Raw genomic sequence first — 14,546 nt, 5'->3', positions numbered from 1 at the left:
AAGGGGTCCCACCATCAGATGTCTGCTTAAACCAACTTCATCCGAAAGATGAAGAAAGTAGCAGGTCCATAAGCTTCCTTATCTTTAAAAGTCAGCTGTTTAAGCCGCAAACGGGGAAGTGTTCCAGAAGGCCAGCAGGTGGCCACAGACTGGGTACTTTGCTAAAGATTCCAGACACTGAAAGGCAGAAACAAAGGCACTCCACCCGGTCACGTAATGATTCCCTCCTTGAACCAGAGCCATGACCTGAGGGGCCACTGCGGAGCCCGGCGCCTGGCCCTGCCTGCTGCCGCGCCTGCCTCCAGTCCTGCATCCCTTACGTGAACTGAGGACAAAACGGCCACGGTCAGCCAGGACAGTCCGACTGAGGATAAGGCGGACACTGCGTATTCTGAAGGCAGAGCTGGCAGAAGTTCCTGATGGATTAGATATGAAGAAAGAGAAAAAGAGTGGGGTCAAAGACGACTCCAAGTCTTTCAGCCTGTTCTGCCAGAAGAACAAATTTCTCATCAGCTGATTTGGGAGTGGCTGTGCATGGGACTTCCCAGGTGGCGTCAGTGGTAAAGAAGCCGGCTGCCAATGTAGGAGGCATAAGAGACGTGGGCTCCATCCCCGGGTTGGGAAGATCCCCTGAAGGAGGGAATGGCAACCCGCTCCAGTATTCTTGCCTGGAGACATGGACAGAGGAGACTGGCGGGCTACAATGCATGGGGTTGCATGGAGTTGGACAGGACTGAAGCCACTTAGCACCTGGATGGTGTGGGGGCTTTTTTTTTTTTTTTTTTGCAAGAAGGGGGTGGACTCATATTTGGTGATATTCAAGTCAGGGTTGTATGTCTGTGAGACATCTGAGAACTTCAGGGGAGTGGTCTGGTCTGTAGAATAAGTTAGGGGTCATTGGTAGGCGGAGAATATTTTATGTCATGAGACCAGATGAAAACACGGAGGGAGTGAGTGTGGACACCAAGAGAGAAGGGGAAGACCGAGACCCAGGCCCACCAACAGACGTCAGAGACAGCAGCTCAGGAGGTAGAGACAAAACCAAGAGAACACGATGACATAGAGGTCAGGTGAGGAAGTTGGTGCAGGTGGAGGGAGGGATGGATTGTGTCAGATGCTGCTGGCGGTCAGACTAAGAAGAGGTCTGGGATTGGCCGTGGAATTTAGCACCCTGGAGGTTCCTGGTGACCTCGACAAGAGAAGAATCAGGGAGTCCTACGGGTGAAAGCCTAGCCAGAGTAGGCTTAGCAAAAGCTGAAGAGTATCTGGAGACAGCACAGGGCCACCTGTTTCAAGCTGCGAAGAGGAACAAGACATCGGGCAGTGCCTGGCGGGGAAGGTGGAGCCCAGCTGAGTCTTTTGGGTGTTTCTGGAGACCCAAGCAGCAGCATATCTGCTTGAGGATGGGAATACTCTAACACAGAGATTAAACACTGACATTGAGAAAAGAAAGCAGATATGTGCTGCAATTATTCCTCAACTAAGTGAGGCACGTTCACCCCTAACTCCTGGAGGCTGAGCACAGACAGGTCACACTGCGGTTTCAGGCCGGGGGAGGCGCAGAGCGCATGGCAGGTGCAGAGGCTGGTGGGTGAGGAGATGAGATGGTAGGGGTATTCTTTTTCTTTCTCCTGGTAGGTTTGGATGGGAAGTAGAATGGGAAGAAGGTTTGAAGGGTTAAGGAGAGAGGAGAAGGTCTGAAACGATTTATCATCTAGGAGCTGGAAAGAAAGAGTAGACAAAGAGAGCTCAGGAAGATTGATCCATGGAAGTAAACAGACTTAAACATCTGAAGTAACCTAAGACTTATCACAGAGGCCACCTCATATCACAGCATCCCAGCACAGCACACTAAGAGATACAAAAGCTTGAGAAGTTCAATGCGGTCACTTACTACAGAAGAATTTATTCAACTAAGCTAATATGGGGTGAGACCACACCCTGGGTAATTTCAGGAAGCATAGACCTTTTCCCTTGCAGGTGGGAGTTTGAGTGAACTCAGAGATTGCCAGTTATACTGCTCAATGCATATCAATCGGCTAACTGCAACAAATACCGAGGGAAGTCTATCAGGGCTTTAGGACATGAAAGAATTCGAAGGCTGTTACACCAATCATTTCAGAAAAGGTAGATCAAAAATGTGTCCCCAGGATGAAAATGGGTGAGGAGAAATTTAACCCCAATCCATTTTTTTCCCTGATAAATAAAATGTATTAGTTCTACACGATTAACTCCAACATTAAACCAAAGATAATACATTTGTTAACTTTAATGGTTAGTTAGTTAGTTAGTTAGGTCACTCAGTCGTGTCTGACTCTTTGCGACCCTGTAGACTGTAACCCACCAGGCTCCTCCATCCATGGGATTCTCCAGGCAAGAATACTGGAGTGGGCTGCCATTTCCTTCTCCAAACTTTAATGGTTAATGTTCACTAAAAAAGTCAAGTCTCTTTCTTGGGGAATAGCACCATTTTTCTTGATCACTTGTGTTCTGTTAATTCAACATAGGCACCAAGGGAATAAGGAGTCCTAAAATAGAGAAGTTAAGAAATGGCAATAATTCTGACATACTCATAACCTACAGTCTTGCTTAAACACACAATGTAGCCAGTAAGGTTGAAGAAATTGGCTGGAGACTTTGCTTCCATACAATGTAGCTATTTATAGACACCAGTGCAGCTGTTTATAGGTTTGAATCTGAATTTTGCTACTTATTAACTGTATGATATTGATCAAGTCATTTAAACACCCTTGGCTCAGCTTCCTCATCTGTAAAATGTGAATAATGGTGTGTGTGTGCCAAGTCACTTCAGTCGTGTCTAGCTCTTTGTGGCGCCATGGATTATAGCCTGCCAGGATCTTCTGTCCATGGGATTCTCCAGGCAAGAATACTGGAGTGGGTTGCCATGCCCTCCTCCAAGGGACCTTCCAGACCCAGGGATCGAATCCACATCTCTTAAGTCTCCTGCATTGGCATGTGGGTTCCTTACCACTAGCACTACCTGGGAAGGCCAAGTAAATAATGGTAATTGTGAGAATTAATTGATTTAAAGTGTGCAAAGCACTTAGCCCAGAACTTAAGATGTGGGACCCCCCAGTGGATGATGGTGATGATGGTGGTAATATGATGATGATGATGGTGGTGGTGATGATGGTGGAGGTGGTGATGTGATGATGATGGTGGTGATGATGATGATGGTGGTGGTGATGGTGGTGGTGATGTGATGATGGTGATGGTGGTGGTGGTGATGGTTGTGGTGGTGGTGAAGATGAGATGGCAATGGTGGTGATGATGGTGATGATGGTGGTGGTGGTGATGGTGGTGGTGGTGGTGATGTGATGATGATGATGGTGATGACAATGGTGGTGGTGATGATGGTAATGATACTGATGTGATGATGATGGTGTTGATGATGATGGTGGCAGTGGTGGTGATGGTGGTGCTGGTGGTGGTGATGTTGATAGCAAGGAAGAAGAAGGAGAGGCGGTGCAGACAGAGGGGAAAGGAGGAAGAAGAGAAGAATGAGGCTGTTGTAGTGATGATTGTGGTAGATGGCTATGGCGGTGGTGGTAACTCCAAGTCAACCAGAGGGAAACTGTTTCATGGGAAAAATGATGTCTTTTTTGGGGTCCAGCAACTTGCCTGTCTACAGTGTAGACACTCAATAAACACTAATTAAATGAATTAATGTTCTGATCATTTCTAAAGCTCATCTCAGCTCCACAACAATCAACAATCCTATGAAATGTAGGATTCTTTCCCTGGGTTTTCACATTTAGACTTGTAAGGTTAAAAAATGAATGAATTCTTTATGGTATTTGTAAAACTCACATTGTAAGGCACAATTAGTCACCACAAAGTCACCTCATTCACTTTAAGCTACTGCATCTTCAAGGAGCAGGAAGAAAGGGGCTGATGAGGAAAAGGAATCAGTGAGAGGAGGAGGGGGCAGCTAGAAAACAGGGTGGTGGGGGGAGTTATGTTCCCTTAGATTTCTGACGGTGCCTGGTCTCTGCAGAGACCTGACCACTTGGTTAACATGCAACAAAACTTCACACTGTGCCTACAATTACAAGGAAAGACTCCTCTTACAAAAGCTCCTGGACATCAGAGGCATGTTTCTGTGAACCACAGGTCATCTTACGAGTAGATTTAACCTGCTGGGCATTTTCTGCCGGGCACAAGGCCACTTCTTATTAACTCCCAACTTTGGGGACAGAATGAAATTCTGGCCAGAAAGCCAGCACATCTCAGGACCAGCTCCATGCCTTTGCAGCATAAGTTAGTTCATGGAAGACCAACACCTTATAATAGCAACCAACACGGGTTCCTGTAGAAACTTGGGTGCCCTGGAGCCTCCAGATCTCTGCCTACACTTTGTACATTGTCTGCATAGGGAGCAGAGGCAGGCCAAGCCGGAGGCCATGGATACTCTAATCCAAAGGCTTGCCTGTATTATTTGAGCACGCACGGGGTCTTTGCAGGGCCCCCTTTGGCTGCCTCTGAACCCGGTACCTTTGAGACCGAGTGTATGCACCATCTTTGAAACTCCTTCTCGGGAAGAAGGAGAAAATCACATCCTTCCTGCGCTATGTGTCTGGCTACCACCGGTCACTCCCTGTTTTGTCTCCTGAAAGATGCTGTGCTCCTTAAGAAGACAGTCATCATCTTTTATTCCCAAGATCTGGCCCAGAGCATGCGATCAGTGCTCAACCCTCTCTCTGCGATGGGTACACACAAACAGGAAGCAGATGCTGCGTCCCCTCAGGACCAAAGGTAAAATTATTTCCTCAAGCAACAAAGACCTTGGCTCTATCAATGATTTGGATTTCTGTGTGTGTCTCCTACTGGTATTCACAGTACGCTGCTCTCATTTATCCCCAATTCCCTCTTATAAAATACATTCCCTCTGAGATTCAGCTACTCCTTTCATTTTTAAATAAGCAAATCTAAGGACCAGAAATTAATATGGAAGCCACAGTGAAGGACAAAGGAGAAGCTACTGCCCAGTGGGAGACGGAAGGCAAAGAGTCATTCCTGGTTGATTTTCGACAGTTCGTGAAGCATTAATGGCAGTTCAGAGGAACTGGACAGCAAGAAAATATGACACAGTGTCATTCAACAAAGTATTCATGGAAAGCACACAAAATGGGAAGGAAGTTAGGAGGCAGGCTTCCAGCTTCAGCGGTGTCACTAACTAGCTCTGTGACCTCAGATAAGTCGCTTAACCTCTCTCGGCCTCATTTACTATAAAAGCCAGGCTGTGAACGAGACCTTCAGTATTCCACTACAAAGATTCTCTGCCCCGAGGATCAGTTTTCAAGTGCATCCCATGGAGGCTAAAACGAAATGAAAACAGTATCTGTGGAGATAACCGGAGAGGTTCTAGGACCAGACTGCAAGAGGGATGCAGAGAAGCCTGCAGAGGATGGGGAGCAGTCACTTATCTTTTTTCCCCAGGACTGCACTCTAGAATTATTTCAGACCCAACTAAAGGAAACAGACTATTTTGAACCAATGAATGTATTATAAACATACTGCCTTTCACCTCCAGTTCTATGTTGCTTTGTGGTTTAAAAAAAATCCCCCAAACAAGAAAACAAGATTTCATCCAGACTGAAGTTCGAGAGGAAGATTAACTTCTCCGCATGTGGGCACTGGACTCTACTGTTTCCTTCACTAGGCAGCATCCTAGAAGAATCCTTTCAGTTCCTTTTGGCGCCTGGACCCAGCTGGGAGTGAAAGCAAGAGGAGTACAAAAGGGAATAAAGCAATGTGGAGAAGGGAGGAAGGCTCAGCTGTGTCTCTCCCTGTCCTGTTGCTTAGCAACATCTCACGCCTGGGTCTGAGAAGTAATGATTCAGGGAGGCGACCCCGAACACCCATTACTCATGAAGGAGCAGCTTGATTTGACCAGATACACGTTTTCTTAGAATGATAGTAAGATGACGATCACAGCAAAGAGCTCTGTGGAACCACTTCTACAGCCAGAGAAGGGAGGTGAAAGGCAAATTACAAAACCCAGGCTCTCAGAAAGTGGCGGAGAGTACGAGAGTGAATCCCCAAATGCACTCAGGACTCACCACTTATCCACTTAGCCTCGGGGTCGTGGATTTTGAAATCTTCACTGAAGAGGTCTTCCACAGTCACCTTCTTCTTTTGAGACAGACTGTTATCTTCCGCTAGAAAAGAGCAAGGAGCACAGAGACAAAAATTTTTATTTCTTGGTTAAAAAAGAGAGGACCCTAAAACATTCTGATTGCCACCCAGAAATAGTATACAGGGTTAAACATAATTGCTATACATAGTGCTGAATAAAAGCCAGCCATGCTTTTTGCTTTTATCAATAGCTTAGCTACCAGGTGGCTTAGTGGTAAAAAAAAAAATCTGCCTGCCAATGCGGGAGATTCCAGTTTGATCCCCAGGAGAAGGAAATGGCAACCCACTCCGATATTCTTGCCTGGGAAACTCCATGGACAGAGGAGCTTGGTGGGTGGGCTACAGTCCACGGGGTCATAAAAGAGTCGGACGTGTCTGAGGGACTAAACAATCACAACAAAGCTATCAAAAACTATTGTTAAGGGGAATCACAGTACAGTTAAATGGCATCATTATGGCCTCTCTACCTGTAAAACATAAATGACCATCTTAGATATGAAGGTAAATAACTTGAAAAACTGACTGATGAGCAATAAGGTGGAAATAGTAAAAAAAAAAAAAAAAAAAAATAAAAGGGATCACAACTGTATTATGTAACCAATAATTCATTAAGCATTCAAAATGCCAACAGCAAACAACATGTTGGGTACCTGAAATCCAAAAACAAGTAGCACATTCCTTAGGTCCTTATTCCCCATATGCCTCACTCATTCCTGGCTGCCTTCAGGTTGGGGATTACTCCTCCAGAAAAGAGACAGACCCCAAATTCTGTGTGCAAACTACTAGCTTCTGACCTCCCCGCCTCACTTGGATCACCAGGCCTGGGAGTAAGCACCCGGGATAAGACTTGAACATCCATCCCAAGAGGAGGTATTCAGGTAATGACACCAGCGGGCAGACTTTAGGAACCTGGAAGCTTTTATCCTACTTCCTAAGGCCGAAGCTTCTGGGGATTTAGATCTGCCTCAGAGAGGTTCTCTCATTACAGGCACAAAAATTCATTCATCTGCTTTGACAAGACAATAGGCTGTCCACCTTCTGACCTGTGAGTCTAAGCAGATTAAAGCCAGGCAGGAGCAGAGACACAAATGCAGGGAGCAGAACGTGTGGACGTGGCGGGGGCAGGAGAGGAGATGACCGGGAGACCAGGATTGATACAGACGCACCATCGTGCACAGACAGCGAGTGGAAGCTGCTGGATTAAGCAAGGAGCTTGGCTTGGGGAGGCTCTCTCTCTGAGGACAGAGAGGGGTCGGCTGGGGGAGGCGGGAGGCAGGCTCCAGAGGGAGGGGACGTGTGTATACTTACAGCTGAGTCACACTGCTGAATAGCAGAAACTAACACGACGTTGTAAAGCAGCTATACCTCTCCCCCAAAAACCCCACCCGGACAGGACCTCAAAGCACCCTCACTTCTGTTGTACTAACAAGACACTCTATCTTAACTTTGTCCGACGTCCATCATTTACGTAGGATGTTTATTTATGACCCGGCCCTCTGAAATAAAAGATGCCTCTTTAGCTGCCCTTTTCCTGAAGAGTCAGGTTCTCATTTCCTCTGTTCTGTGTCGGGCTGCTGCGTGGGGTTACCATGAGTGTTAATCAGGGCGTGTAGGTCTGTGTGCACCCTGCGTGAGGTGGTTTCAGATCACTGCATTTTTACACGGGGATGTTTGGTTGTTGGGTCTGTTTCTCTTTTCAGTTCCAGCTGTTGAGACAGCCTTCACTTCTTGGGCTGTCTCAGTGCTTGCCCTCAACAACAACTTTGCCTCTTTCAATTTTCTGTTTCAAAATCTGTGGCAGGTTGGGGAAACAAAAAAAAACATTTTTATCTTACATAATGAAAAAATGATAATCTCTGAATGAAATCCTCAAAGCTTCTAGGATTCTAGCGTATGTATAGATTTTGTTACATCTCCTATGGTTTCTTTTTTGTGGCCTCCCTGGGCATGAAAGATTACTGAAATTCTCAGGAACGTTGCACACTGACTTGTATCTTGCATATCAAATAGGATTAGTGCATGTAAAAGTCTTTTGAAATGTACAGATGATGAGGCTTGAGGTGGCCTTCCTGTTAGACCTGATGGTATGTGGAGCTCTCCCAGATGCTAATCAAAGCACGTTAAAACCAAGCCTAGTTCTTCCCTCTGGGACTTTCTCATCTGTCTCTGAAGCAGTCTTGGAAAAATATACACAGCTTCAAACATGATGCATTTCAGTATGGAAAACAGTCAATACATGAAAAATTTAAAGATTACTAGACATCAATCTAATAAAGTTAAACTGTGAACTAGTAATTAAGAAATATATTTGCAACTCGTTGATAAATGAGTTCTGGAGCTCTCATGCACATTTAGTGATTAGAGGCAACAAAACTGTACCATAAACATCAAACTTGGTAAGAGACTAGATCTTAATTTTTCCCACCCCAAAAAAGAAGATAATCACGTGGCCTTACAGAGGGTGTTAGCTAATCCTACAAAGGCAATCATACTGCAACATATAACTGCATCAAATCAACATGCTGTACTCAGTCACGTCCGACCCTGCGAGCCCATGGGCTGTGGCCCGCCAGGCTCCTCTGTCCATGGGATTCTCCAGGCGAGAACCCTGGAGTGGGTGGCCACGCCCTCCTCCCGGGGACCTTCCCGGCCCGGGGATCGAGCCCGCCTCTTTCACGTCTCTGGCCCTGGCGGGCATGTTCCTTACCACCAGTGCCACCTGGGAAGCCCTAAACTTAAACAGTGTCAAATACATTTCAATTAAAATGCGATAAATAAAACAAGACAAAAGTAAGTACGTCAGACACTCAAATACATGGTCAGAAAATAACTCATCATATTAGAACTTGAATTTTATCTAAGTAAACACTTCTCTTCAGGGATGGTTCCAGCTCCACATTTTGGAATCCATAGGAAGCCCAATAAGAACGACAGACTGCCATTTAATCAAACTTTGGGTCAAACAGGAAAAGTCGATCCACTCACTTTCTGAAAATTTTTCTTTTCACAAACGATGGTTCTATTCATCAAAACAAAAAGTTGGTTGTTTCTTTCTGCCACACTGCATGGCATGCAGAACTTCCCTGACCAGGGATCGAACTCATGCCCGCTGCGTTGGAAGCGTGGAGTCTTAACCACTGGACCACCGAAAACGTGTTTTATTTTTTAAAAACTACTACTTCCTTGGTTTTTAAAAAAAAATACTTTAAAATCTGATATGACTTAAATAGGGAGAGCCTGTGGTGGCAGCATTACTATATACACTATAAAGAGTGCTCTGTTCAAGCCAGGACAGGTGCTTCTGTCAACAGTCAGCTCTGCCTCCTCAAGACACTCTCTGCTGGCCCCTCTGGAGCTTGACAGCTCGTTCACGTGGTCACGTGCTATCTAACCAAGCTACTGACGCACAGACTGATGAATTCCAAAGTGCTCTGAGGAGGGGACCAGCACAAGGGACCGCCATGTTCAAGAGTCAGGCTGAGCCCCCAAAGAATCACAGATGAAAGACCTTGGAAGCGATTCGGACTCTCAGAATCTCACAGAGAAACGGAGCCAGAGCTGAAACAATGACCACACTGCAGGAGTGACAGGACCCGATGTGCAGGAGGCTGCAGAACAAAAAGTAGGAGGAGTTCCAGAAAGAACTCTGTGAGAAAAGAGCCTGCTAGCCAAGATAAAATGACGGAAGAACATTCAAGCTAGGAGGACTGCAAGGCCATGAAGGCATTGATGACTGCAGTATTTTCAGGAAACTGTGAGTGGGTTGGTATTGGTGCAGTAGAAAGTGTGAGCTGAAAATGCCCAGCGATGAAGGCATATTCTCTCATGTTTGATATTCTGAAATTCCATTAGAAAAATGTCCAGTTGTGGCTTTTCTTTAAATATCCTGCTCGCCAGTTAGTACCATTTACAGTCTAAGAACTGCCTTTCTCTGTATCAGGAATGTTATCAGTAACTGTCTAATTCACTACTGCTTCTCCATCATTCCAGACCCCACTGGACCTCACCAGGAACCTTTAGGTCTTCTGCATTTTTATGTCTCTGGGAGGATTTGCATTATTTCTTCAGCTCAATTTTTGTCTATTTTTTTTCTTTAGTGTGTCAAGCTCTTTCATTTTGCTGTTTTAAATTTCTAAACAATTAATTTTAATTCCTAATATGCCTAATTAGCTTAATCAAGATCATCTGCTCTTAGGTTACAAGCTCTTTTATCAAATTGATAATTTTGGAAAAAAACCTTTCAGTCATTTTCTGTTGTGCCTAATAGATTTCTATGTCTTTGGAGTCAAGGTCTCATGCATGTTAAGTTGGTGTACTGCTTAGATGGTTTTTTTGGGTCCTTGGGATGTAAAGTGACAACTTTAAAATGTTTTGCGGTGTTTGGAGGACTCTGACAGTTATTACCTCTCAATCCTGCAAGGAGGAGGAAGGAAAGCCATTTTATGGAAGGTAGACCTGAGCTCCTGAGAGGTTAAGCGGCTTCTCTAAAGAAGTGCAGGAGGACAGTAAAGCCAACATTAACCACATTTGCAGGAGAATTTATTTATTTATTTTTTCATTTATTTTTATTAGTTGGAGGCTAATTACTTTACAATATTGCAGTGGTTTTTGCCATACATTGACATGAATCAGCCATGGATTTACATGTGTTCCCCATCCTGAACCCCCCTCCCACCTCCCTCCCCATCCCATCCCTTTGGGTCTTCCCAGTGCACCAGCCCTGAGCACTTGTCTCATGCATCCAGCCTGAGCTGGCGATCTGTTTCACACTTGATAATATACATGTTTCAATGCTATTCTCTCAGATCATCCTACCCTCACCTTCTCCCACAGAGTCCAAAAGTCTGTACTTCAGAATGGGAGAAAATAATAGCAAATGAAGAAACAGACAAACGACTAATCTCAAAAATATACAAGCAACTCCTGCAGCTCAATTCCAGAAAAATAAATGACCCAATCAAAAAACGGGCCAAAGAACTAAACAGACATTTCTCCAAAGAAGACATACAGATGGCTAACAAACACATGAAAAGATGCTCAACATCACTCATTATCAGAGAAATACAAATCAAAACCACAATGAGGTACCATTACACCCCAGTCAGGATGGCCGCGATCCAAAAGTCTACAAGCAATAAATGCTGGAGAGGGTGTGGAGAAAAGGGAACCCTCTTACACTGCTGGTGGGAATGAAAACTAGTACAGCCGCTACGGAGAACAGTGTGGAGATTCCTTAAAAAACTGGAAATAGAACTGCCATATGACCCAGCAATCCCACTTCTGTGCATACACACCAAGGAAACCAGATCTGAAAGAGACACGTGCACCCCAATGTTCATTGCAGCACTGTTTATAATAGTCAGGACATGGAAGCAACCTAGATGCCCATCAGCAGACGAATGGATAAGGAAGCTGTGGTACATATACACCATGGAATATTACTCAGCCGTTAAAAAGAATTCATTTGAACCAGTTTTAATGAGATGGATGAAACTGGAGCCCATTATACAGAGTGAAGTAAGCCAGAAAGATAAACACCAATACAGTATACTAATGCATATATATGGAATTTTAAAAGATGGTAACGATAACCCTATATGTAGGAGAATTTAAATATTGACATTATTCACAGAATCTGGCTTGTTCATAACATATTCCAGAGCCAGGAAGCTAATAAAATCAGAAAACGCAGGTAGCATTTATGATGATCCTGATAGAACACTGCTCTCCAGGTAAAAATGTTTTCTGTAATAAAGAAAAGATCGGGAAAAACATTTTAAGGCATGCATTTCCTTAATTGGAAAAAACTTAGCCATCAAATCAGATCAACAATGAAAGCATCCTACAATGCCTGGCACATAGCAAGTAGTCACTCTGCTATGAACAGTGTGGCTGATGTCAAGTACTAAGTGCTTTTAAAACTCGAAGGGGAAAAGGATGGTGGGGGGCAGGTCAGATGTAAATCCACAGAGAGACAGACCCCAACCTGAGACTCAGAGTGAAACCACTCTTACGCTCAGAATCAGTCACTGGGAAACTTGTGTGTTATTTCTATAGAAGTTGATAATCTGTGTGTGTTTCCATACAAACACCTACAGAAGAACATGTGGAAATCAATTTTTTATTTTCCAGTGGCTGCACTGTTAATTCACAAGTTCCAGTGACACAGAGTTTGCTGAGAAGCAAGTCGCTGCAGCCTTTTCCATTAACAACCATCCTGACACAGCTGAGCAGAAAAGGAAACAGCCCAGTGAACACACAGGGAACATGTCCCTTCACCGCAGCCACATGTCAGGACTAAATGAGTGCTCTGTGCAGATATGGTTAGAGGTTGGGTCCAATAATTCCAACTAGATTCCTTTTCTCTTTTAATAAAAAAAGTACAAGAAATAATGATGCCTGGTGTACACACTACTCATATTTCTTCAGTAGCTTCTTATCATAATGAAAGAATAAATTTAGTTCTGCTTCACTATCAACGGCTTAGGAACAATGACATTTAAACCAGGTAACATATCAGCAACCTCAGATATGCAGATGATACCATTCTAACGGCAGAAGGTGAAGAGGAACTAAAGAGCCTCTTGATGAGGGTGCAAGAGGAGATTGAAAAAAGCTGGCTTGAAACTCAACATTCAAAAAACTAAGGTCATGGCATCCAGTCCCATCACTTCTTGGCAAACAGAAGGGGTAAAGTGAAAGCAGTGATAAATTTTATTTTCTTGGACTCCAAAATCACTGAGAACAGTGACTGCCGCCATTAAATTAAAAGACGCTTGCCCCTTGGAAGAAAAGCTATGACAAACCTAGACAGCATAGTCAAAAGCAGAGACATCACTTTGTCGACAAAGGTGCACATAGTCAAAGCTGTGGTTTTTCCAGTAGAGGTGGACCATAAAGAAGGCTGAGTGCTGAAGAACTGAGGCTTTTGAATTGTGCTGGGGAAGACTCTTGAGAGTCCCTTGGAATGTAAGATCCAACCAGTCAATCCTAAGGGAAATCAACCTTAAATATTCATTGGAAGGACTGATGTTGAAGCTAAAGCTCCAATACTTTGACCACCTGATGCGAAGAACAAACTCCTTGGAAAAGACGCTGATGCTGTGAAAATTGAGGGCAGGAGGAGAATGCGGCCATAGAGGATGAGATGGTTGGATGGCATCACCAACTCAGAGGACATGAGTTTGAAGAACCTCCAAGAGATAAGGAGAGGGAAGCCTAGTGTGCTGTTGTTCCCGGGTCGCAAAGAATAGGACATGACTAAGCAACTGGAAGTGAGAAATAGATTTAAGGGACTAGATCTGATAGACAGAGTGCCTGATGAACTATGGACGGAGGTTCGTTACATTGTACAGGAGACAGGGATCAAGACCATTCCCATGGAAAAGAAATGCAAAAAGGCAAAATGGTTGTCTAAGGAGGCCTTACAAATAGCTGTGAAACGAAGAGAAGCGAAAAGCAACGGAAAAAAGCAAAGATATTCCCATTTGAATGCAGAGTTCCAGAGAATAGCAAAGAGAGATAAGAAAGCCTTTCTCACCGATCAGTGCAAAGAAATAGAGGAAACCAACAGAATGGGAAAGACTAGAGATCTCTTCAAGAAAATTAGAGATACCAAGGGAACGTTTCATGCAAGGATGGGCTCAATAAAGGACAGAAATGGTATGGACCTAACAGAAGCAGAAGATGTTAAGAAGAGGTGGCAAGAATACACAGAAGAATTGGACAAAACAGATCTTCACGACCCAGATAATCACAATGGTGTGATCACTCACCTAGAGCCAGACATCCTGGAATGTGAAGTCAAGTGGGCCTTAGAAAGCATCACTACAAACAAAGCTAGTGGAGGTGATGGAATTCCAGTTGAGCTATTTCAAATCCTGAAAGATGATGCTGTGGAAGTGCTGCACTCAATATGCCAGCAAATTTGGAAAAGTCAGCAGTGGCCACAGGACTGGAAAAGGTCCGTTTTCATTCCAATCCCAAAGAAAGGCAATCCCAAAGAATGCTCAAACTACTGCACAATTGCACTCATCTCACACGCTAGTAAGGTAATGCTTAAAATTCTCCAAGCCAGGCTTCAGCAATACGTGAACCGAGAACTTCCAGATGTTCAAGCTGCTTTTAGAAAAGGCAGAGGAACCAGAGATCAAATTGCCAATATCCGCTGGATCATCCAGAAAAACATCTATTTCTGCTTTATTGACTATGCCAAAGCCTTCGACTGTGTGGATCACAATTAACTGTAGAAAATTCTGAAGGAGATGGGACTACCAGACCACCTGACCTGCCTTTGAGAAACCTGTATGCAGGTCAGGAAGCAACAGTTAAAACTGGACATGGAACAACAGACTGGTTCCAAATAGGAAAAGGAGTACATCAAGGCT

At 44.3% G+C, this 14,546-nt stretch overlaps 1 protein-coding gene across 7 annotated transcripts in view; it reads right to left on the bottom strand.

Annotated features, from left to right (window-relative positions):
* The window catches only part of DPP6 (dipeptidyl peptidase like 6), a 1,045,929-nt gene that overhangs the window by 335,750 nt on the left and 695,633 nt on the right, over positions 1 to 14,546 (bottom strand). For all 7 annotated transcript variants that reach the window (XR_006334937.1, XM_043872438.1, XM_043872440.1 and 4 more), the window contains exon 3: positions 6,084 to 6,182. Coding sequence is in view for 6 of the 7 variants with exons in the window: in XM_043872438.1 (XP_043728373.1) it covers positions 6,084 to 6,182 (99 nt within the window). In the remaining variant the exon portion in view is untranslated. The remainder of the gene's footprint in view (positions 1 to 6,083; positions 6,183 to 14,546) is intronic.

Source organism: Cervus elaphus, chromosome 18 (assembly GCF_910594005.1).
Source record: "Cervus elaphus chromosome 18, mCerEla1.1, whole genome shotgun sequence".
In the NCBI taxonomy this organism is placed as follows: Eukaryota; Metazoa; Chordata; class Mammalia; order Artiodactyla; family Cervidae; genus Cervus; species Cervus elaphus.
The sequence above is the reverse complement of the archived record's forward strand: the minus strand, read 5'-3'. Positions and strand labels throughout refer to the sequence as shown.